Source organism: Danio rerio, chromosome 20, assembly GCF_049306965.1.
Source record: "Danio rerio strain Tuebingen ecotype United States chromosome 20, GRCz12tu, whole genome shotgun sequence".
Taxonomy (NCBI): domain Eukaryota; kingdom Metazoa; phylum Chordata; class Actinopteri; order Cypriniformes; family Danionidae; genus Danio; species Danio rerio.
In genome coordinates, this window is record NC_133195.1 from 29,979,743 (window position 1) to 30,005,336 (window position 25,594).

The window sequence follows — 25,594 nt, forward strand, 5'->3', positions numbered from 1 at the left end:
TTTGACATAAATTGTTGAAGATCAGAAGTGACTGAAGCCCAAAAAATACTTCTGTTTTTACACATAACAATTTTTTATACCAGGGTGTCTGATATTCAAACCGAACAGAAAAAAGTGCAATGTGTCCTCTATGGTACAAATCGTGATACTCTCATAGAGAACCGAAGTACCCCTTCCTAAACTCCACCCACCACCAAGCCCCAAGTCACCACTGAGCCCCCGCCATACCTGTCAACTGTCCAGTTTTTTATGGTATTCTCCTGTATTTTACCATTCTATCCCACTATCATCTAGTAAAGGTGTTTTCCTGTATTTCTCCCATTTTTTAAATATTTCTATGAAGGGTAGCAATAAACATTTAAAGGGCCATGACACCCCCCACTTTCGGTTAAAGTCTACTTCAGAATTTTTTCAAAAGATGCATGATTAATGGGCGTGGAGCTCCGCGAGCATCGAACAGGAGTGGGCGTGGCCAGCAGGGGAGAACGTAAGCGAATGAAGCTAGCTCACAAAATGAGACAAACCGTGAGGAGACGCTTGAGTTTATAGTTTACAAAGTTAAAATGCAAAGAAATAAATAGTGATTTAATGCCCTGCTACATTTGTTATTCGTAATTTCATATACACATAACCACAATTTATATAATTATAAAGATAAGTGTGTTCATGTAAACCGTATAAATGGGGACTTCTCTCTTAATCCCCGTATCCAGCAGACTCAGTGCAGCAGGTCTCCTGACCTGTCTATTTTAACCATTAGCCCTGCTGGTAATCTGGAGGATTTAGGCAAACACAGCAGCACAGTGATGTGTCTGAATGTGAACGAACTCCTGATAAAAGACAGCGTCCGCCATTCTCTAATTCTCGTGCTGCTCTCCCGACAAAAAATGCTAGCAGCACACACACAGCTTTGCTGTATGATCGGCCCTGACAAGATCGCGGGGGAAAACATGCAACAAACCGCGTGGATCATGGAAACAAACGCATATGAGCCTTCATGAACGGCTAAATACTGTGTGCCCGTGGGTCCGTGACGTGTGTCACAGCTCGGGCTTGACTCTGGCAGGTCTCATGAATAATTAAGCAGCTTGCTCTTCTCATAGGATAAGAAAACTTCGCTATGAATAATAATGAGAAAACCGACGCGTCATCATTGCACTTGCAGTACTGCGCTACGTCGCCGATTTTGATCCCGCCCCAAAAATCATTTTAAAACCGGAAGCTGAAATTAGCTGACAAAAGCTCAAAATTATCCAATTTTCCCCACAATTAAAGCTTACAGGTGCTAACATTGTCTTAACTGATGCTCAACACACACAAATCTGTTAATATTAAAAAAAAAGTTATCCAGGGTTGCCTGAACCTTTAAGGGCCGAGCCTTCCTATATGCAAACCATACCGCCAAACCACCAGGGAATGCCCCTTGCTCTTAATTGTAAATCTGTTCTGTGCTTTCATTTAATTTAGGCATGAAAACACTTTGAAATAAATATAAAAAAGGAGGGATTTTTTTTTCTATTACAGGCGCTGTTGCCCCTTCTATGTAATCCTTAAAACAGTCAGTTTATGTAGCGACATACAGTATAAACAGTTCGATCTAGGTGGGTTTCCTTTTAAACACAACAAATTTGTCTTAAATGAGCATAAAAAGTAAGAAAAGCAATTGAATGCTTTTGTTATAGATCTGTGCATGTTTAAAGTGACAGCTGTTATTTAATGTAATGAAAAATCTAAATAAAAGATTAATTTGCTGCTCTTTATTCGGAATGTTTAAATTATACAGTAAATAAAAGTTAATGAGATTTGATAACTTAATTCAATTTATTTATAATAGCTATTTATTTAAATGGGGGGGTTTATCCCTTATTTTCACATCCCAATGTAAACAGGTATGGCCCCCGCACACCTACCTGCCACCCACCAATATTCACCGAAATAAAACCAAAATTTGTATATTGGTCATTTGAGCTGGGCTTGATGAAGGATACAGAATGCTCCAGATAACCACCAGTAATCAAGAAGCGAATGCGCACCAGCATGCCCTCATCTTCAAAAGTACTGCATTTTAAAACGCAACCACAGTTTTCAAAGTAAAACTGTTGTGATTTTAGATGTCAGCAAAAGCTTTATGGGCTGGTATTAGTTTCTGACTTGGATAAAAATATCATGCAATTGTGATTACTGCTCTAAAATAAGTTCTTTTTAAATGTCTGGGTAAAAAAAAAACCTTTTCCCTCATTGAACACAATATATTTTATTTTAGGAACATGTATAATATTTTGGAACAATAAACATTCATTCATTTGTTCATTTTCTTGTCTGCTTGAACCCTTTATTAATCTGGGGTCACCACAGCAGAATGAACCACCAACTTATCCAGCATGTTTTTACGCAGCAGATGCCCTTCCAGCCGCAACCCATCTCTAGGAAAACAATAAACTTGTCGGGCTAAATAATTCAAATAAGTCATTGACTTCTGCTCTCTTTGTTAGTTTCATTAACACAGATTTCTAGACAAAACACATAAAACAAAAAAAAAACCTTACATATACCTTAGGAATGATATAACAGAAATTATTATCAGTTTGACTTGACTTTTCCAAACCATGGTAAACTTTGTAACCGATTATCATGCCATGCCTAGATGCCACATCTAACAGCAGCAAAAGTTATATTTCGTAAAATGCAAAGTGGTGTAAACAGCCTTGATATGACTCATGTCTCCACATGGTGAGAGCATATGAGAACATCAGTGGTCAAGCATTGTTAGTTAGTACTCAACAGATATTTTTCTAGGTATTTTATCCTGTTAATAAGCAGGACTGTGTATATAGTATTCTCCTCATCCATAATTGTGACCAGCAAATAAACTCCACTCATCTTAGAGTGCCATTACATAGTCTTGTGTGTAGAAATGCCGTCTAGGTCTGTAATTAATACCATGATTTACATATTTGGGTGAACTAACTCTTTAAAGAGAAAAATTTGGATTTTTGATTGGGCTCTGGCATAGACTTCAGACCTATTAAACTGTTTGTGGAAACAGTAAAATAGTTATAAAAATGACTTGTTTAAGTCGTTATGCTAGAATGAATATTGTTTTGAGGTCACTACTGTAAGCTGTTTTAAGAACAGACACACAGTTGTTTGTAAATTGAGTTGTTAGTCCCAAGCACAGGCAACACGCGTCATGATTTTGCCAAGTATAATGCGTTCCTGGATTAGCATCTATGTTGATCCTGGAACATCATTTTTCTTCCAAAATACATATTCCATACCCCTAAACCCAACAATAACTGTAAATTATTCCCCAAATCAGAGAGGAATAATAGTTGGATAACAATCATGAAGAAGTGCATAAACCTATCAGTAAGCCTGAACTTTACATAAACGTTAAGCATTAATTCTGATTGGCTGATTGTAATGTTGTTCCAGGATCAACATAGATTTTAATTCAGGAACATGTCCTACTTGGTGAAATCAGGCTCGCGCACAGCCAACAGCCAGAAATCTCTATTTTTGTGACTCAAAGGTATTTAGACTGAAAAGCAAGAAGTAGAAAGTGAAAGCAGTAGTCTTGTTTGCTCAAGAGGCCAATGAACTTGTTAATTATCCTTCTCCTGTGCTTTTTTTTTTATTTTATCAGTAGCATTAAAACGGCTCCGTATACAAGGTGCCACTATCAGTTCCCAACCAGAGAAAACTCATCCCAACTTTAAAGTGGTGGGGAAGGTAGAGCAGCCTGAAGCACTAATATAGTTCTGGATGAGACGGCTGTGTAATGGTCCAAATAAAGTGCCTCTTTGAAACGGAATGATAAATGGAGTAGAGCTAAATGCTGCATCCCTGTGATTGGGCCATCAAGCTAAACTGGTGTGAGAGACCACTAGGAGAAGTTCTGTTCTCTAGCTTAGGTGAAATGACTCAGTAGCAATAAATGACTGGAGTTGGCTATTTTAACCATCACCAACATCAAATAAAGAAAAAAAAATGCAGTACTGTATTTGTTCATGCTTTTATCACCAGCAGAGTGGATTACTGTAATGGACTCCTCACTGGTCTTCCCAAAAAGACAGTCACACAGTTGCTGCTGACAGGATTCTTTGTTTTTTTTTAAGAAGAATCAGCTTTCAGAAATGATCAGATGTGCTCCAACATTAGGTACATTCAAATCATGTGTTTAGCTGTGCCTTTACCGACTGAGCACTGTGCTATGTCCTACAGATCTAACTATTATGTCTTTTTTTTCCTTTTTCATTTTTTATAACCTGTTTTAAGACATTTTAATCTGTTTTTAATTATTTTAATCATTTGTTATTATTTTCTTGTTTCTTTATTCTTGTTTATGTAAAGCACTTTGCATTACCATAGTGTGGGAAATATGTTATATATACATATATATATATATATATATATACGTATATATATATATATATATATATATATATATATATATATATATATACACACGTGTGTGTGTGTGTGTGTGTATATATATATATATATATATATATATATATATATATATATATATATATATATATATATATATATATATATATATATATATATATATATAAACTTGCCTTGCCTTACTGTTCAGAAAATGGGGTTGGTAATAACGATAAAAAAACAATGATTTTTCTATTTCAGTTCTATATGTGTGTGTGTGTATTTTTACATGTGTATCTACATACACATTGCAATGAGTGTTGTTTACCAAGCATAAAATAAAGTGAGAATCACGTGATCTGTTTAGTTTTGTGATTTGTGATTTACTTTCTTTGTAACACTTTGTTTCTCTTGCAGTGGCTCCCTCCACTGTATCTCCCATGACACCATGGAGGAGAGAAATGGAGATCTTAGTACTGGGGACTGTAATCTGTGCATCTGTGGTCTTCCTCCTCCTGACTGCCATCATCTGCTACAAGGCCATCAAGAGGTATCAAATATTTAAGTGTTTCACTTTGTCTCTTGTATTATTTGATTTGACATGGCTTTTCATTAGACATTCTGTATTGTAAGACAACATAATTGTTTGTAATTCTGATCTGTTTATATAAATATATTTTTTGTATATGAAATTTATCGGTGTATTAAAATACAAACAATTTGGAAAGTGATACATTATATATTATATTTTATATTGTTCTGTTTATGTATAAATGTTCTTGTTTCACATACAATGAATGATGGTGGGTACACAACAATTTCAATTGACAACTGGCGGCTTTCATTTTATGAGAATTATTATTATTATTTTTTTTTACATATGAAGAGTTCTGATGCAAAAGCCGCTAATCGCCACTTACTCCAAAAATGAGCTAATGACATTGAGCGAATGCTTTAGGTACGTAGCACATGTTCTAAAAATATTTTTGCTTTAAATCATCTGAATCCCAATGTTAGCCCATTCAGAAATAACAGTTTGTTTGCAAAAGCCTCTAAATGCCACTTGCCTTTGACAGCAAAAGCGGCTATATCCTGAGAACCAATCAGAAGGCGTGAATCAAATCGTAAGTTTTAAATGTAACAGTGCGCTAATACGCTGGCTCTATGAGGATATTTTTATTTATTCTGCTACTGATTTAGATTTTAAAAGATGAAGTTTGATGAATTGGATGAGCCTGTCTGACTGTCAGTGAATGGCCAATGAAAACGTCCCTTACCTCAAAACTCACAGTTTTATGAGAAAAAAACATTATAAGAAAAAGAAAACACACTGTACAGTCGGAGGTGTGACATGCATTCATAGCGTTTTTTTTTTTTGCTCAGTGATGCTTTACGAATGAGTCTGATTTACTATAGCTACATTAAACAGCAACTCCATTTCATGAAAGACGAAGTAAAGATGCCATTCTTTTATCCCACATGGATGCTATGAGAATAAACAAGAGACGAAAAAGAGACCAAGACCTTGAGTATTGTGAGAATGAATGAATGACAGCTTTTAAAAGTGTCTCAGAGACATCTCCTTTTTGCCAGTAGGCCTACCTTGTGTTTTTTTTTTTTTTGCTAATGTAAGCTATTTTTGAAAGATATACCTATAAAACTATACATTATTTATATTACCTCATAGTACCTATATGTCTGATTAGCTTTTTATATTCATGGACAATGCACAGATATTGATGTTTCACAATGTTTTTATTCTACATTAATTACTATGTTTGCAATGTTTACATTGTTCTACTTGCATTAAATCTAAATGCTATATATCAGAAAAGACAACAGATTAAGATTTTATTGTTGTGAATTTTGATGCTATTGATTAATGCACTTACTTGACAGATTTCATTCAGTCATTAATTTCCTTCTGCTTAGTCCCTGGTTTATCAGGGGTCGCCACAGTGGAATGAACCACCACTTACTTGACAGATTTATGTATTTTTTTTTTTTTAGGTGGTTTGTGTAATGTGTTTTATGTTTGGTAAAATAATTTCTAATTGCATTTTAGTGATTTTTCAAATAATTACAATTTTGTCCCAATAGGTGGATTTAAAGGTTTTTGCAAAAAGTAGATTTAGCTGGTTTTGATGCAAAAGAAAATCTACCTGTTAAAAACCAAAGAATTGTCTAAAGTGACATTTATTATTATTATTTTTAATTTTATTTACTAGCTAATAACCTTTTCATTATCTATAAAATGAAACTTCTGAACCTAATCAGCCTGATAGAAAATTCTCCTTTACAAAAAAAGAGGTCTGAGGGATTTAGAGGGGTTTGCATCTGAACTCTTCTTATGTTCTGCAGAGGAAAAAAAGTTGTACAAGTTTTGAACGATTTTAGTGCATTCCCTTTAGGTTGATGCTCACTGTTTTTTGAGCCTGCAATAGGTAAACATAGAACTTTCCATCAGCATTTTATCTGTCACCTTAATGCTTCTTTGATATAACAAGATAACAAGGCAAAAGCATGATATCTGTACGTCTTGTCAAAAACATAAATTGTGACTCAAGGCACAAGAATCGACAATGATTTATGTTTAGGAAATAGGAATGTGTTTCACACTTATGGCACAGTAGAAGGCATAAGCATTGAGTGGTGTGTCAGACTTAAGCTGCTCTTTTGGTTTGGTACCGGTGACATGCTGTCATGGGAACAACCGAGAGGCCTGTCAAATCAGCTGCAGACAGGGAAATGGCCCCAGACAGTCCAAATCACTCACACAGCAAAAAACACAAACCGGCTCCCAGACTCTCTTTGACGCACAACAACTATATATATATATATATATTATCATCATCATGCTGCCTTGAATGCGCTGCTATATAAAGTCCTACTGTTACTTTATAAAAAATAAATTGATGGTTTGCATTAAACACAAATGAAGCAATGTAGTAAGAAATATTTATTTAGTACTATTGTTTTTATATGCATGTCAATTTAATAAATAATATTTCTGCTACAAAACAATCGAAATAATATATTAAATCATTCAATTCAATGCTGAAAGCTGCAAAGCAGTCATCAGTAATTAAATAGAAAAATAATGTACACCTCAAGAAAGAACGGACAAAAGAAAGGAGGAAAAGTCTTACTTTTAAAAGTTTTGGTTTCGGTTCGTGTCGTTTTAATGCTCAGCCTCGTTACGCGCTGAATTACATCTTTCTGTGTTTGCGGAAAACCATGCGAGTCAGCCGGCCCAATTTATGAGGGGGGCAGAGCAGGATCTTTGTTATAACCCGTATCAGTTTAAACTCAGTAAAGGCAAGCTTCTTTGGCGATGGTGTTTTAGCGGACATTTGCGCTGTTGCAGCCTAATCTCACGAGGAAACGTATGAAAAAGTTACGAATTGCTGTGAAATTGTGTTGGCTGAACACGCAGTGCATGCAACGCATCGAGAGTCAGTGTACTTTTCAATCTTCAGCCGTTTGCATACAAAAGCTCCCTCCCTCATCTGACAGTGGAAAGTCTTGAGTGATTGACAGCTAATATGAACCAATATAGCGGCAGGGAAGACAGATTTTACCACGTTTTCAGAAAAAAAAAAAAAAAAAACAGGTCACATTACAACTATTGTATGCAGTCGCATGAATGCTCCCAAAATATATTATGAGGTCGCATAGCTTAAATTTCGAGTGCATATGCGACCAAAATAGTCACAATTTCGAGCCCTGAATATAATATAATATAATATAATATCATTCATTCATTCATTCATTCATTTTTTTGTCGGCTTAGTCTCTTTATTAAGCCGGGGTCGCTACAGCGGAATGAACTCCCAACTTATCCAGCAAGTTTTTACGCAGCGGATGCCCTTCCAGCCGCAACCCATCTCTGGGAAAATATAATATAATATAATATAATATAATATAATATAATATAATATAATATAATATAATATAATATAATATAATACACAGATCTAATATGAGCACATGCAGTTTCTTTCACAACTGTTAATGTTGTTTACGACGAGTTTGTAAACTTTGTCAGATATACACAAGATTTTTTAATTATTATTTATTTATTATTATTATTCTTTGATCATAAATATCTGATCCCCAATGATAATCTGATCTGATCCCAATCACAGTCCCCAATCTAATCCACATTAATTAACCCATTCTAATTTTTTGTATTAAACATCATTTGGAATCAATGAGATTCAGTGATGTTAATCTGTGCATCTGATAAATATGACTTTGATAGACATTTATTTATAAAATAAAAGTTTGTTGTGCAGATTAGCCTACATGGTTAAAGTAAACACAGGCTTTATTACTCCCTTCAGACTTTAGTATGAATATTGCTGTTACGGTCTTTGAAACACACTAACTATATGGTTGTTTCTTACTTACAACTCAGGAAGTTTTTTTGTGGAGACCAGTATGGCCAGGTTACTTTGGAAGAAAGAACTCGGAGGGATGTGTAAACACAAAATCATATCCTTGTGAGACTGGAGATGCTTACTGCATTTCAGCTTTGAGAATGGAACCCCCTGTCTGTCCCTACCAGTCCAGCAATGATGCATTTTAGCCTGACATGTATGCTTTATTGACCCGGTGGCGTCCAGAACCAGAGCTCATTGCTTCACTACCAGAAAAACAGAATCCATGTGGTAACAGTCAGTCAACTATATTTGGCCTGGTTTGTGTCATCCTGAGGCATCTCTCATTAAATGGATACTATTCAGATTTTCCAGTGAAACTAGTGGAGGTGGAATCCAAGCTGTTAATGTTAAAACATTCCAGTCTTCTGGAAATTAATCTTTTATTTATGAAAGCTGTGGAACATCCCCTCCTGGCTATTAAACGGGGACTTGTTATGAGCTCTTTTGGAATCATTTCACTTGGTGAATTTGTTTGTTGCACATTTTTTTTTGCCTGAGAACTTGGTATAAGGAAGCCAACTCCCAAAGGAAAACCCAGCTGGCAGCTATTTCCCCACTAATGAGCTTGCCCAGTCTGCCAAAATGAAGAGAGAGACATGTTTAATGCCTTCCTTTATATGCATGCGAACACATCATTTAGCTATGCCCAATGACCGATGCACCGCAAATGGTGCTTCTTCAAACAGTCGCTAAAATGCCCCAGTGAAGGCTCGGATTATTACCCCAATCATTGCTTTATGGCTTCTGCTTGCTGAAGCCCGGTGTGGCTCACTTATTGTAATGAGTTTAATGGAATTAGAGGCACTGGAGGGGAAAGCTGAAGCAGTTTTGTCGAACAGTTGCTCTGCGCATATCGTGAAGAATGGATCTTAGAGGAGAGAAATGCGGTGCTTGGCGATTTTTGACCGCTGTAAACAAATGATTAAGTCCCTGGGTCATTAAACCGCTAGTACAGATTTGATAATGCAGACTCTAAACAAACCAGAAACCATAGTCTGGCTAGGACAAGCAAACATACTGTAGCTTCAATCTGTCTCTCCCTCTCTTCTCCTAGCTCTGCTGAACGTGCAGCACTGTTAAATGCTGTCATGCATGGTTACAGTCAAGACATCCTAAAATAACTTTTTGGGTGAACTTCAGTCACATTTGAAATGCTAATTAGGCTCAGGCTTGTTTAAAGTGCCTTAAGAGATACTGGGGCTAAGAAGGAAAAAGTTATCTCTGAATTATTAATAATACAATAGTGAAATGATTATCACTTTTGTTATCTTCTGTTCTCTAGGATAGAAACGTGAACATTTAATATGACAAGTCATTTCTGCATGACTTGTCTTATTATTACCTAATATTTCTGTAAATTAATAAGTTGGTCGTGTTGTTAAAGAAAGATAAACATTGTACTGTGTCAATTCCGGTTATGCAGTACCTTTTGAACTTTCTAACTTTTTAAAAATAAATATGTCTCTGTTGTAATTTCTATAAAAGGGTACATCAGACTTTTTATAAATTCACTCTGGCTAAGCTCATGCACTTAAACTTTACACAAAGTGACAAGAGACTTACCAGGATGCCTGCATGGAAATAAAGACCTAGAAATAATCCTACCTACAATAAGGTACATTATATACTTATTGAGGATGCTCCAATCATGATTTTTGCAGCTGATACCTAGTACCGATTCCTTGTCATGGTGATCGGCAGATTCTGATATTCAAGGTTTATAATGCAAAAAAGCACATTTTCCCCCTAAGTTTAATACTTAAGTAGAGTTTTCTCCTTTCCTAAGAGAATAAATTAAGGATACAGCATTTAACCCCTAAAATGTCTTTTATAAACATTTAGTGTGGACATATTGTGGTCAGAAGGAGCTTTACACAAAATAATAGATAAAACAGATTTAAAACATTGGTAAGAAATGATTCATGCAAATTAGAAACATTTTAAATGATGGAAGAAAAACATCTCAATGAAGAAAAAGTTTCAGGCACATAATAGATAAATAAGAAGTTAACCTAACCAACGTAATGCTTAGAAACTGTGCCTCTCTCATTCTCTCACTCTCGTCACTTTTTCCCTCTGCTTGTAAACTCATAACCAAACACTTGCCATCAGTTCATGAGATTGGCCTGATTGGCGAGTACTTATTGAGTCATGAAATGTGATTATCGGCCGATACCGATCTCCGGTCGACAGATTGAAGCATCCCTGATACATATATATCTTTTATTTCCTTCCAAATAAATATAGATTTTATTGCCTTGTTGTAAATTTGTGAATCAATAAGTGCAAAAACATTAAGACCATATAACTTCTTTTAAAAAAAAACCTTTACAATTTCTATTTATTTAATTATTAAAATTATTTAAATATGAAATTATTTAATTTAAAATGTATTTACCTAAAATTCTAATTACCTAGTAATTAGAATTTCTTAAAGAAAAATTTTAAATATTTAAAAAAAGAAAATTAGTTTTAACGCTGTGATTAAAAATAACTGATAAATATGATTATTGACAATTTGTAAACGTTTTAAGTTATGTCATTTATGATGAGGACAAAAGTTATAAGTGGTACAAATTATAAATGGTACAAAAATAGCTATACAAAATGATTGAAACATCATTCGTATTGAAATAACTGTGCTGTGGCAACAATCTCAACCTGCTCTCTTTCATTTCAGAAGAAATGAATATATTTTAGTGCCTATTCCACAGAGCAGGATATAAAATATTTACCTCTACCTGCAATGTTTTGTGTAGCTCCATGGCATTTGTGTACTACACGTCATGTATTATTGAGGTGAGGATGCAGCTGTTTTAGGTTCTGCAGTGATATTTTGGTCTCCTTTTTATTAATATAAAATGACAAAATTCACCTCTGAACATCAAACTCTGTGTTTACTAAACAACAGACTTATGAAAGTACTGTACATATATATTGAGGATGCCTTATGTAGATTACTTTTAGCTGTGAATTTGACACTATTTTACAGACATTTTTGAAAGAAAGTAAAGTTATTATTTTGTTGTGACTTAAAACACACATTTGGATTAGTGCCAAATGAGAGGAGCTTGTGAGAAATTGTCTAAGTTGTATTTTTCACAGTCAGCCAATTTCAGTTTCACTAATATTTGTTTGTGCATCGAAACTGTGGAGTGCAGAGATAGGGGAAGGATCAGCAAAGGGCCTTGAGCGGGGAATCTCACTTGGGTTGCCGAGAGCACCTTGGTGCTTATGTGCATTAACCACTAGGCTATTGGGACCGAACTTGACATTTAAAAATGTTGAACATAGTGAATGCCATTGTGGATGTGCAATATATATATATTTTATTATGTGCCAGCTGAAATTGTATATGTCAGTCACTTTGATGCTCCTATAATTTGTCATAAAAACAAAATCTTTTGCTGCATTTTTTGTTTATGATGTAGTTAAGTAAACAAAACAAACAAAAATTTGGGTGTCTTAATACTGCAGGTGTGTTTCTGAATGTTTTAGAATCAATTAGGCCTGTCTTAATCAATGATATTTAGTGATCCATTCATAAAAAACTGTCTATTGCTGCTTTTCTAGATTAATCAGCTGTTTTGAACCAATCATTTTGATTAAATGCTTTAATGAATCACTGATTAAGAGACATATATCTGCAGTGGGTGTAGCAAATCCCAGTCTAAATGAGTGATTTATTAAATACTTAATTAAAATGATTGGTTTAAAACAGCTGATTAATTTAGAAAAGGTATGTCATGTATTTTCCGGGCTTTATTTTTTTTAATAGATTAAACACGGCAAATGTACCAGCACAAAAATACACTCAGCAAATTATCCTTTTATTATCATTAATGAAAAATAAATCCCAAACTGATTTTCAAGCTTTCGTATACAATTTTTTTGGAACTACACTTGAGAATAATGGCTCATACAAGTTCATCGCTTGTTATTCCAGCTCCCGCTATGCTTCACAACTTATCCTTCCAGATCAGCATTTCTTTCAAGCGGAGATAAATTTTTGGCCCACATTTTCCCACAGGATTTATGTGTTGACCTCAGATGGAGGTCACGTAAGACCCAGGCATCCGAACAGTGAGCTGAAATATCTGGGGAACGACCTGCTGCTGTCCATCACTGGGAAAAGGTGGTAAAGAGAGCAGAAACAGCGAGGGAGAGATAGAGTGTGTGTGTGCGAGTGAGCGGCTCACTGCTGATTCAGGAGAAAGATAAAGGAGTTTTTGGCTTCCCGTCCTGGCACGTTACATAAGCCGAGCGGTCCACTGAGAAACTGGGCGACTGTCAGGGCATCTGCACACGGTGCAGTAGAGCAACACAACTCCAGGGACATCCACACGACTGCTGGAGTCCATGAGCCTTTAGCAGGTTGGAGGGAGGATAGAAACAAGCTCTCGGTGGAAAATTACTGTTTCGCAGAAAAAGCTTAAACTGTAATTTTATGCAGTGGACTGTGAGACAATGGGCCCTGTCATACACCCAGCGCAATAAGGTGTTTAGTGCGATTTGTTGCTATTTTCAGACCAGCACAACCCTAATTTTCACGTTTTGCACCACGTTGTTTAATTAACATATTCATTTGGCTAATTTTATCGGTGTGTCAAGGAGGTGTGTTAATGTGCATTGTTGAGGAACTGAAATAGACTGTGCCATTGACCAACTAAAACCTGGTCTAAAGTCCAGCGCAGAGCATGTTAGTTTTGCGCTTATACAGGTCCAAAATGCTTACACATTGCTTAATACACACTGGATTTTCAATAAAAACAAGTTTAGATTTGTCCACCTGTTGGATTTTGGAAATGTCTGCATCACCATATGGGGCATAAGAATAGGACGTGTGTTTGGATATAACTCAGGTTTTGACCTCACTTCATTAGTATTGTTCATTTATTCATTTGCTGGAAATTAGAACATAATTTAGAAATAGTTTTGAAACAAATCTTTGCACTTTACAAACGAAATTAAATCTGTAGGCTAATGGATGTCTTCAGTGGAGTGTGTACTACACCATTTTTTTATCTATAAAAGTAAAGAAGTAAAGTAAAGAGTAAAAGTAAAATAAAGAAATGATAAAGAGACCGAATGGAGGAGGCTTGTTCTTTATCCTTGATGCACATGGTCTGCTTAACAGTTTTCTCACTAGTGAAAATGTGCTTTAGACTTTGTGCTGACAGTAGATTGTTAAAATTAAGCCCAATGTGAATGTGAATTTGAGAACATGTACAATTATATGAAACATGAAAAATACAGTGTTTTTTTTTACCTGTCCACTTAAATTGAAAACAATATTTATGTATTTTTGGTTATTGTTTTAAATATACTTCTAGATGCTATATTTATAATAATAATAATAGTAATAGTAAGTCTTTCTTGGGCCAATATTATGATTCTATACTTTTGTTACTCAAATGTAAGAATTTTTTAAATTTTAATATAAGACATTATACACTTGAACATGTTTATGAGTGGCTTTTCACACACATGCTCTTAAAAAACATTTTAGTTCACACACATCTATATTTAGCCACAAGTAGTGCAATGCTTGCTCTTCATATCCCTGCTGTCATATTTCATTTTTGCCTAGCAAATCTTTCTATTCATTATTGAGTTGCCATTTTTTCTCATTGAATTGTTCCTCATTTGTCCAGTGGTCAAGCGTGTCAAATAGACTATGACTAGTCCTTAAGTGACCCTTTTGCAGCAGCTCTACCGCTCTTACATTGTTTATACATAAAAATTATAAGCTTTCTCTTTACCCAAGTTTAATGTGGATAAGATGTGAACCCAAATTGCTTGTTTTCTTTCTCCCCAAGTTTTTATTTTTGAAAGGAATGGGGAAAGGAAGACCATGTTTTCTTCCTTTTTTTTATTCTTGGTGTCTCCCTGGTCCCCTTTCCACCTCTCAAAAATCAGATGAGGCAGAGTTATTCCCATGTGTAAATCATGCAAAGCGAAAGGATGTCTTTATAGGAAAGCCCTGCAGCCTGGGGCATCTTATGACAGATGGCCCCTGCAGAGCTCTGGGATTGTCTCATCAGTCCTGCCCAAGAGACAGAGACTGTGTTTATCACAACAGATGAGCGCAAGCTACCTCTAAACATTTAATCAATCTCCACAAGGACTTAAAGTTGAATTCAGCTGAAGGTATAGCTGTGTTTGTTGCTCAGGGTTTGAAACGCTGGATCTTTTATAGAAGATGGATAAGGAGAAGGAAATATAATGTTGTGTAATCGAACAGCAAAACAATAATTGTCATCATTTGACTTGCTTGGTTTGAGACTTGTGGAGCTGCACATTGATGGATTTGCTCTTCAGTGTTTGGACTTTCAGCAGTGAAAATTAAACCACACTGAACTGAACTAAACTGGAATTTAACTCTGAAAACTGGTCTGACGTAGATTCAGTTTACTAGAACGTCTATGTTAAGTTGCTTTGACACAATCTACATTGTAAAAACGCTAAGATGATTTATTTAGATGAGTTATTTAGTTGAAAACAATTGATATTCTGTGATTTTCTCATGTTCCAAGCTGTACGACATTTTATAGCTATTTTGAATAATAGTTTTGTTCTTATTACGAGTCAACAACTTTAGAATGTTACAAAAGGGGGAAAATGCAAAAAAAAATTGTTAATCTATTTAGTTTTTTTTATTATATTCTAATTGTTATGGGTGATGGGTGAACTATTAATTTAGGGATGTTTTATAAACATAATTCTAGGAGGAGCATGCACAGATGATTGACAGCCCTAGTTTAGCATTAACAATCACACCATTATCCAATCAATATAGGAGAGAAGCCCTATAAATAGTCAAACATGTTCTACCCTTACTAACTCTTGATTTTCCAACATCCTCCAGAAATGTCTTGCTTGATTGTGATTTCAGACATCAGAATATTAACCGCATTTGACCGCATCTGAGGTGTGGATAAGTTATCACTTTTTATTATTATTATGTAGAGACCCACAGTGGCTTTTTTTTTTTCTTTTTTCACAAATTAGAAAGAAAATTATTTTACGAATATTTTTTGCAATATGACAAATTTGTGCAAATATTGTGGATTGAAATACAACTATTGTTGTATCACTTCTCATTTGCATAAATTATAGCTGTGCTGAAAATTAAATTTGATAATAATGTTAATTACAAACACTTCCTGACAAAAGTTGTCGTCGACCCCAGTTGTAAGAGCAAAAAATAACAACTTGACTTTTAGTTGATCAATTAGAAAAGTGGCAGAGGTTAGATTTTTCAGATAAACTGCATCCCAATCATCACAGATACAGCAGAAGACCTATTGGAACCTGCATGGACCCAAGATTCTTACAGAAATCTGTCAAGTTTGGTAAAGGAAAAGGGTGTCCGAGAGATCTGCAGAGTGGATGGCAACAACAACAGCCTTAGGTATTAAGATATTTGAGCTGCCCATTACAAAACAAACCATAGGAGAGGGCAAAATCTTCCGCAGGATAGCACTTTTTTAATACTTCAGCCTCCACATCAAAGTTCCTGAAAGCAAAGAAAATCAAGGTACTACAAGATTGGCCAGCCCAGTCAACTGACATGAACATTATTGAGCATGTCTGGGGTAAGATGGAGGAGGCATTTAAGATGAATCCTAAAGAATCTTGATACACTCTGAGTCTTGCAAAAATGCTTCCTTTGCCATTCCAGATGACTTTATTAATGAGTGATTTGAGTCATTGCAGAGATGTATGGATGCAGTTCTCCAAGCTCATGGGAGTCATACACTTTATTCATTCATCTTCCACTGCACCATGACTTTATATTCTATACTGTACATTATTTCTGTTAAGTGACAAGACTTTTGTCTCAAGAGCCATAGGTGAGAATCAACACCTCCATGTCCGAGGCCATGGTCCTCCACTGGAAAAAGATGGCTTGCCATCTCCAGGTTAGAGGAAAGTGTTTACCCCAGGTGGAGGAGCTCAAGTATCTTGGGGTTTTGTTTACAAGTGAGAGAAGGATGGAATGTGAGATTGACAGACAGATTAGTGGAGTGGCAGCAGTAATGCGGTCGATGTACCAGTCTGTTGTGGTAAAGGAGCTGAACTTAAAGGCAAAGCTCTCGATATACCGGTCAATCTACGTTCCTACTCTGAACTATGGTCATGAGCTTTGGGTCATGACCGAAAGGACAAGGTCTCGCATACAAGCGACCGAAATAAGTTTCCTTCACAGGGTGGTAGGGCACACCTTTATAAATAGGGAGCTCTGTCACCCAGGAGGAGCTCGGAGTAGAGCCGCTGCTCCTCCACACCAAGAGAAGTCAGCTGAGGTCTCTCGGCCATCTGTTTTGGATGCCTTCTGAACGTCTACCTAGGGAGGTGTTCCAGGCATGTCCCACCGGGAGGAGGCCTTGGGGAAGACCCAGGACACGCTGGAGGGACTATGTCTCTCAGCTGGCCTTGGAACGCTTCGGTATTGTAATCTAGAGGTCTTTGCCTTTCATATAAGCCACTTCTGATACCAAATGATCAACTAGAAGTCAGGTTATTATTTGTTGTTCCTAAAATTTGGATAGGCAACAAGACTTTTGTCAGGTAGTGCACACCCTTAAATAAATAACAAGACTATCAACAACTCTACATTTATCTACTTAAAACTCACAGTTCCCAGAGTAGAAAACCTGTTTTAGATCATTACAATCAAAGTATTTGATCACATTCAAAAGATGGATGTTGAAGATGTTGCTCAGCTCCACACACAAATGACATTTCATGGGGGTCATCTGAAGGAAGCCCTTTATCTTACCCTGTCTGAAAAAACAGCCTTCATTCAACAAGTTGCTGTCTCATAAGTGTATTTCACTGGAAGAAACGGGTCAGTTTTAATGAGCTCAGGCCCTGTTTATGAAATTAGACTTGTCCTCTAGACAGACCCCAGAGAGCCGCAGACAGTAGAGACAGCCACTGTAAAGGTCAGGTTGTTTTCTTTCTCATGACTGCTTTCATTTTTCCTGACCTAATCATTAATATGACGTGGAATCTCTTGTTTTTCTGGTATTTACTGTTATTGTTCATTATTGTTCAAGGTTTTGGTGTGTTTTAGCATAGCTCTGTGACCACACACTTAAAAAAAAATGGTTTTGGATGCATTTATTATTAAACATACTGATTTATTTGGTCCACAAAGGTCTAAAGGTGCAGTTCTATTGAGATATATGCGGGAGGCTGGAAATGTGAAGATGTTTTTCATTTGCCATGTTCCAAAGTTATGTTTTGGTTATCTCTGACTTGTAAACCATCATACCTCATGACTTCAAAGCTACAAGTTTAAGTTCTATGACTACCAATATATTTGCTCCTTTTTCTGAAATGATAGTAATTTTGAATATTAGTATTCTACTAAACCATTCAAATCTATATTGTAATTTTGAATTTTGTGCCATTTTATAACTCTAGGTGATCAGTCTAATAGACATTTCACTCATTTGTGAATTAAGTGTGAGATACTGTTCTTTCACCTTTTGTGTCGTTTCTACGGCAACAGTCTTCAGAGTGGATTTCACTTAAATTAATTCGAATTTGCTAAAAAAGGAAGCTGACTAATGGCTTCTCTGGAGACCTACTTTAGCACTTAACCTCTGAGTTATATTAAGGGTTTCTTGAAATATTTATTGGGTATTGTTAAAAATCAATCTCGCTATGGAGATTCTGAATGACATTTTTACTTCCGGAAGCTGGACAGTGAGCCCTATTGCAAGGATGTGTCCTTTTTAGCAGTGATGTGATTGTTTGGCATCAGGGGTCTCTTTATAAGCTTATTGAACATTGTTGATAGCTGCTTTTATGCAAGTGTTTCTTTACTTCTGTTCCATCATTGCATCCTTTTTTGTGTGAAAGGGAAGCTTTAAAACTGCTTTATTTAATAGAATCCTTTACTGATATTATTATTTTTTTATCCTTCAAAATATATATCCCCTGCATCCATCTGTATACATAACCAATTTTTTTCAGACTCTCTACCTAGCATTAAGTCAATTGTGAATGACATGATTTAACAAAATATCTACAGATTGGATCTGCATGCTCTGCTCTGGATTTTAATGTGGTTATAAAGGCAATTGGCTATAGGCAGGTTGCATATTTCATATCTTAAAAAAGAATGGACAGGCCGGGTGCATGCCAAAGCTTTTTAAGTCCAGCAGTCATTATGGCTTGCGGGAAGTAATTTAAATGGCAGAATAACTCACTTTGATGACCCGTGCTGCTGTTTATCAACCCAGTGTTTGTTAGTGGCTCAAGAAACGTCTAGTGATGATAAATAGAGCAAATATTATTTGGAAACCGGGCTTGACATTAGCTTTTTTGATCACCAGCCACTGTAGTTACTAGATTTCCAACATTACTTGCCACTCACCATTTTCACTAGCCACAATTTTGTTGTTGGGAAAATATATTTTAAATGCATGAATTTGACTTTGAAATGTTAATTACTTGATTCAAATTGTATGTTATGTCCACATGGCTCCTCATTTATTTCACTTTTTTGTGTGTTGTGTATGAGCTTGCTTAATTTGATTAAGCAAATGGGTTGTGCTTTTATAGTGTCACATTTATTTAACAATTAGTTTTTATTTCACATGACTTTGCAGGGCTCAAAATTAAGGACTTACCAAATTTATCTCGGACCACATGAAAAATAAATAAATTATTTCTTAGCCACAAATTTTAAATAATGTGTCAAAACAAGCAAAATATAGCTGTATACATGCACTTTTTATTCAACACAACTTTTTTTTTTAAACAATTACATTTAAAAAATAATTATTGTTATGAAAGCGAAAGCAGCAACCGCTGCTGCTTACAAAGGGATATTTTTTAACAAATCTGGAGCTCTTGAAAGCAGCAGGACTGTGGGTACGCAAGCATTGCTTCTTGTCCAGTTTATTTCAAAGAGAACAGATCTCACCAGCTACGTTTCCAGGCACTGTTGCTTCGCACAAGAAAACGCGAGCATGCACACTTTTTAAACATCACCTGTGCGCACGATTTATCATGCTGATAACATTTAATCACATTTGCACGCATTGGGCCGTACTTATTGTCGAATCTTGCTTTTAAGAAAACTACAATTTAAAAATTACTGTTAACTAGCCAAAGTGGATGGTGGTGGTGTCTGTCTAACCCGCCACTACTGAAATCTACCCACATTTGGTGGGTTGACGGGTGTAAATGTCAAGCCCTCTTTGGAAAAAAAGTTGGAATTTTAAGTTTAAATTTTATGAGCTTAGGTAAGTAAGACAGGTTAAGATGCCTCATTTTTGTATAGCAAACTTATGTTGTAGTTTTTTTTTTTACATTTTATTTTTAATTTCAGCCATTGTGAGATATTTGGTTAGTACAATGGTTTTGGGGTTAAAGTCTGGTCACGATTCCAGAATTTGCACTGAAAACCCCAAGTGCCATTTTGTTAAAAGTATTATTTACTTACTCTAATACTTGAAATATCCACTATTATTTTATATAGTCTATATAATATGGAAATATATTTAATATATAAGTATACTATACTATACTATACTTATAATTTATATAAGTATACTTAAATAATTTTTCATATTACTGTTAAAAAACAACATCAATTTTAAATCATTGTTATTGGCAGTGTGATAACATATTATGGTGTTCATTATGATGTTCCTAATTGCAATTTGTTATTTTGTACTTTTTGTAAAAAAGTTGTGAATAGAAAGTCTGGTTAAAGATTAAAATTCCTAGAACAATTGACCATTTTGATATAGTTTGTGATAGCATTTACATAGCCAAAATGATCAAAACCCAAAATGAAAACACAAGAATGCTCATAAGGATGTACGAGGTTAGAATATAAAAGTAAATGCACATTGCACTTATCAGTTTTCCTTTGCTTGTTTTCCTGTTTGCCTTTGAGAAATCTATGGCATTTCTTTTCTGAGGCTTCAACAAGCCAATCAATAGTATTCTCACTCTGAGCAAAAAAAAAAAAAAGAAAGTTGTTTGAAGCTCAATCTGTTTGTTCTCTGTTTTCCAGGAAACCCCTTCGAAAAGAAGAGAACGGCACGAGCCGAGGGGAGTATGCCATGAGCTCACGCTGTAAACAGCAGGTAGTGGAAACCAACAACACTGGAGTATAGAGGCCAACATGCAGCAAGGCAAGCTACCCTACAGCACCACCGGCTCTCTGTTTGGGTTCACGAGATGGACGCAAGGTATATACGAATTTAGAAACTGTAAACTGCACGGCTGCCCTCCTTGGGACATTAAATGGTGTTTAGAGAAAAGAATCAAAGCAAATAAGTGACGTGTATAGGCAAGCATATGTAGGATTTGAGGAGACGACACTTAGCGATGCAGGCAGCTGCACGAGTTTCACAAGACTCAACCTGGTGGCCCTCAGGGGCCCCTTTGAGTATAATATACAACACCAACAACAAAATAGACGCATGCACTTTCTGTTGAATGCAATGATGTTTTGAAATTCCTGTCTTCTCTTGTCTTTAACTCGGTCTCTGCAGTGTTCCTCATTAAACATTAAGGGTTCTCTCGTCTCATGTAGATTGTGTGAGTGTTAAATAACCACATCAACCCCTTATGTTTTGATACGGATTCCAAGTGGATTGGTTGATTCTTCATTTTGTGTACCAAATATACAGTAGAGAACGAGAAGTGCTTTTCTGAAAAGCACCCATAGATTTCTTGCAGTTTGTGTTACTATGCAATTGGAAAGAATTGAGTTCTTGAGGTGCATGCTGATTATACAAAAACACAATGCTAGCATTTGCTTTGCTAATATTTAGATGATTGTAGATGAGTTCCTTTTATTGATATGGTGTAGATTTTAAAGATGCTAAATGTGGCTTATTGGGAAAGAGCTCCAGTTATAAGTACATGAAGAAAGAACAACGGATAATGGATGAGTTTTAAGAAAAAGTTCATTTTAAAATGAGAATTATGTTGTTAGAGCTGATAAATAGCTTCTTTTAAATTTGTATTATTAAGACATTAATCTGTATTATTTTGTTAAAAATAAATCAATAAAAAATGAATCTGTTTTGTCTTAACAATTTGAGTTAGCTGACCCTTGAAAAGAGCAAAGATTAAAATCACTGTCTTTCTCATTTCAATATACTTTAAAAACTCTTCATCTTTGAAACACGGATTATCATCATTTTAATGAAACCTAAGAGGTTTCTGTCCCCTCAATGAACGTCTTCTTAACCATACCTGTAAAGATCCAAAACGCAATAACAATGTATTTGATAATACAGTATAGACCATTTCAATGTGGTGATGTCATTGCCCTATAAACATTTCCTGCTTGTTGTCAAACTATTTCTTTACCGTAACGATGCAATTTGATCATATCTTAAAACAGCCTTTATTAATCAGTATATGGACCATATGGACCTTTTTGGATTCTTGGAAGATATAGAAATTAAAAGTGCAATACAAGAAATACGTTAGGACCATTGATATGGTTTACACCTCTCAAAATGGTCTATATATTATCATTTGTAGGTTACAGTAGTGGCGGTTGTTAGCTAAACATAATGTGGCAGAGAATATCATTGAACATTTGAGATTATTGAAGAATTACTAAACATAACAGTTTGGCTCTTCAAACCCATTTTAGATTTAACTGAAAATTAGGCTTTGACTGAAAATGTTAATTTGCCAGTATTTTGGTGCACCTTTGACTGCTGGATATAATAAACAAATTTAGTTTGATCTTTACATGTTTCCTGAAGCATTTTATCATTTAGTTTTTTTTTTTTTTTTTTTTTTTTGAAGATAACTAAAGTCAAATATTAAGTGAAATATTTCATTAATTTATTTTCCCCATAAAGCTGCTCTGTTCCTCTTGAAGTTCAGACTGCATGATTTTAGCCCCGATTTTGACTCAGAAATCGAGAAATCGGTGCTCGTTCACATGAGTAGTTACAGTATGTATGTTAACAGATAGGTCGCTGATACCTGTCAGATATTTGGCATGCTAAACATCTGGAGCTGTCGGTGATTTAAATCATGCTGTGTGGAATGTATTAACATTCATGTGTGAAAATAACATTGGCAATCACCTACAACTAACAAGAGAGCAGCATCCACTAGTATAGGTATCTGCTGGCCAGCTGAGGATGGGGTAGAAGTTAAAAGCGCTCATTTTCAGTTTATTTGGACCCAAAAAAGGGAGGAAAAACTAGTGAAAATTTGGCAGCAGCACTCATTTCTGTTTGACATGTCTGAGCAATACCACAACTGAGTCAAAAAAATAAATAAATAAAAATAAAAAGATGGAGAGAAACTGCTAATTCCCATTCAAAGCCTTATTTGATTATTGATTATACAGATTATTTGAGAATAAATGCTAAATATAGACTGAGAATAAGGTTAAAATGTTTGGTCATGATAATTGGACAATTTCAAACTATTATAATAATCTAGAAGTTTGACATTCAGTGTTACATAAGGTAATAAACTTTTATGCCAATATTCAATTTATTACGAGAGAAAAAAACGGGAAAGCAAATTAGAAATGATTGAAAATTAAAATGATTTTAAATTAAAAAAAAGTGTGCCTATATATGAGTGTGCACACACAAACACATAAATATATACATATAAATCTTTACATCAGTCAATAGAAATCAGTCACTTTTTTAAAATCGTACATTTTCATACGACTGAACTCGTACGAATTAGCCACTAAACTATAAAAACGTAAAATACTTACGTTTATTCGTGAGATCAGGCTGGGTGTTTAGTTAATTTTCGATTAATATATCTTAAATTCATTTTTTTTGCAGACAAGAGCTTGTATTTAGAAATCAGTGATGCAATCAATGTTCCTGCATAGTAACACGGAACTATGAACCATAATAAACAAGTGAGCAATGATGATTACATCATTTACAGGCCTGTGTAAACAGAAATCCCACTTCATGTCCCACTAAAACATTCCCACAATCTACTGTACAGTCTTTCACCCGTCCAACAAGATACATGTACTGAAGATATATGTGTATTATATTGTACAAAAGGTACTCAGAATTGTATTGCATGAATGTACATATCAATATTTGCCTTCTTGACAGTTTATTGTGTGTACAGAGTAAGAGCAAATGTTTATAGGGATAAGTATAAGTCGATGTGTCGTCAGAACAGAATAAGTTATTGTTTGTCTGGAACAAGCCATTAATGTATATTTGAGTAATCAGAGGTTGTTGCACAATGTATGCATCACATACCAAAATGTAAAACAATTATATATATATATATTGTGCATTGAACTAATTTAACTGCAACTTGCTGACTTTTTTTAGTTTTAAATAAAATTGTACTACTGAATCGCATCTGGTGCTTCTTTGTCGGCGAGAATTGACCTGTGATAATTGAAACTGGCAAATTAATCCCATGACTTGGGATTATTGCACAGCTGTAACATATTGGCCATATTCACAAAAAGGGCTGCCAATCCTTCATTTAAATCATCGATACAGTTTCATTGCGTTCACACACATTTTAGTTATTTGTAGTCACATTTTGTCACACTGAGCATCACTTTAGTGTGAAGCACGAGTAATACTGAATGAACAAACAAATGTGAGTGGGAAAGCAAGTAAATATACAGGTAATGTATTTAGATATGTGTTTTAGTGCAATAGTATTCTCTTTTGGTGCGTTTTCTTATGACACGTCTCATATCAAATGCATGGTAGGTCAGTATGCAGAGAGTAATCTGGTATTTTTTGGCTGTTCAAACTCTAAAACATGAGTAACTACTGATTTAAATAAATGAAATAAGTAGACCATGTTTTAAAGCATTAAATGTCATCCACTTTAGATTAAAATTATTTTTTAATTATTGAAGATGTGTAAACTGTGCTCGTGTTTTGAGATTGTTCAGAGGTACAAAATTAACATTTTTTCAGTAGGGAAAATTACTTTTCTTGTACTTGTTCAAGTAAATGACAGTGACTGTATGTTCTCCTAAGCCGATTATGCTTAATTTAACATATACTTGTATGCAATGTCATGTAAATGTGTTACACAGATTTTTTTTATTGGATACAAATATCCAATCAAAACAAATATATATATATATATATATATATATATATATATATATATATATATATATATATATATATATATATATATATATATATATATACAGTTGAAGTCAGAATTATTAGCCCCCCTGACTTATTAACACCCCTGTTTATTTTTTTCCCCAATTTCTGTTTTATGAAGGGAAGATTGTTTCAGCACATTTCTAAGCATAATAGTTTTAGAAACCTATTTCTAATAACTGATTTATTTGATCTTTGTCATGATGACAGTAAATAATATTTTACTTGATATTTTTCAAGACACTTCTGTACAGCTTAAAGTGACATTTAAAGGCTTAACTAGGTTAATAAGGTGAATTGAGCATGTTAGGGTATTTAGGCAAGTTATTGTATAATGATGGTTTGTTCTGTAGACTATCGAAAAAAAAATTAGCTTAAAGGGGCTAATAATTTTGTCCCAAAATTGTTTTTTAAAAATTAAAAACTGCTATTATACTAGCTGAAATAAAACAAATAATATTATCAGACATACTGTAAAAATGTCCTTGCTCTGTTAAACATCATTTGGGAAATATTAAAAAAAGAAAAAAAAATCAAAAGGGGGCTAATAATTCTGACTTCAACTGTATATATATATATATATATATATATATGTATATATATATATATATA

At 34.8% G+C, this 25,594-nt stretch overlaps 1 protein-coding gene across 3 annotated transcripts in view; it reads left to right on the plus strand.

The window, feature by feature from the left end:
* prima1 (proline rich membrane anchor 1) overlaps window positions 1-24,197 on the plus strand; it is a 43,653-nt gene extending 19,456 nt beyond the window's left edge. For all 3 annotated transcript variants that reach the window (XR_012395750.1, XM_073933294.1, XM_002665723.7), the window contains 2 exons: window positions 4,810-4,942; window positions 20,884-24,197. Coding sequence is in view for 2 of the 3 variants with exons in the window: in XM_073933294.1 (XP_073789395.1) it covers window positions 4,810-4,942; window positions 20,884-20,986 (236 nt within the window). In the remaining variant the exon portion in view is untranslated. The remainder of the gene's footprint in view (window positions 1-4,809; window positions 4,943-20,883) is intronic.
* Window positions 24,198-25,594: the final 1,397 nt, after the last annotated feature.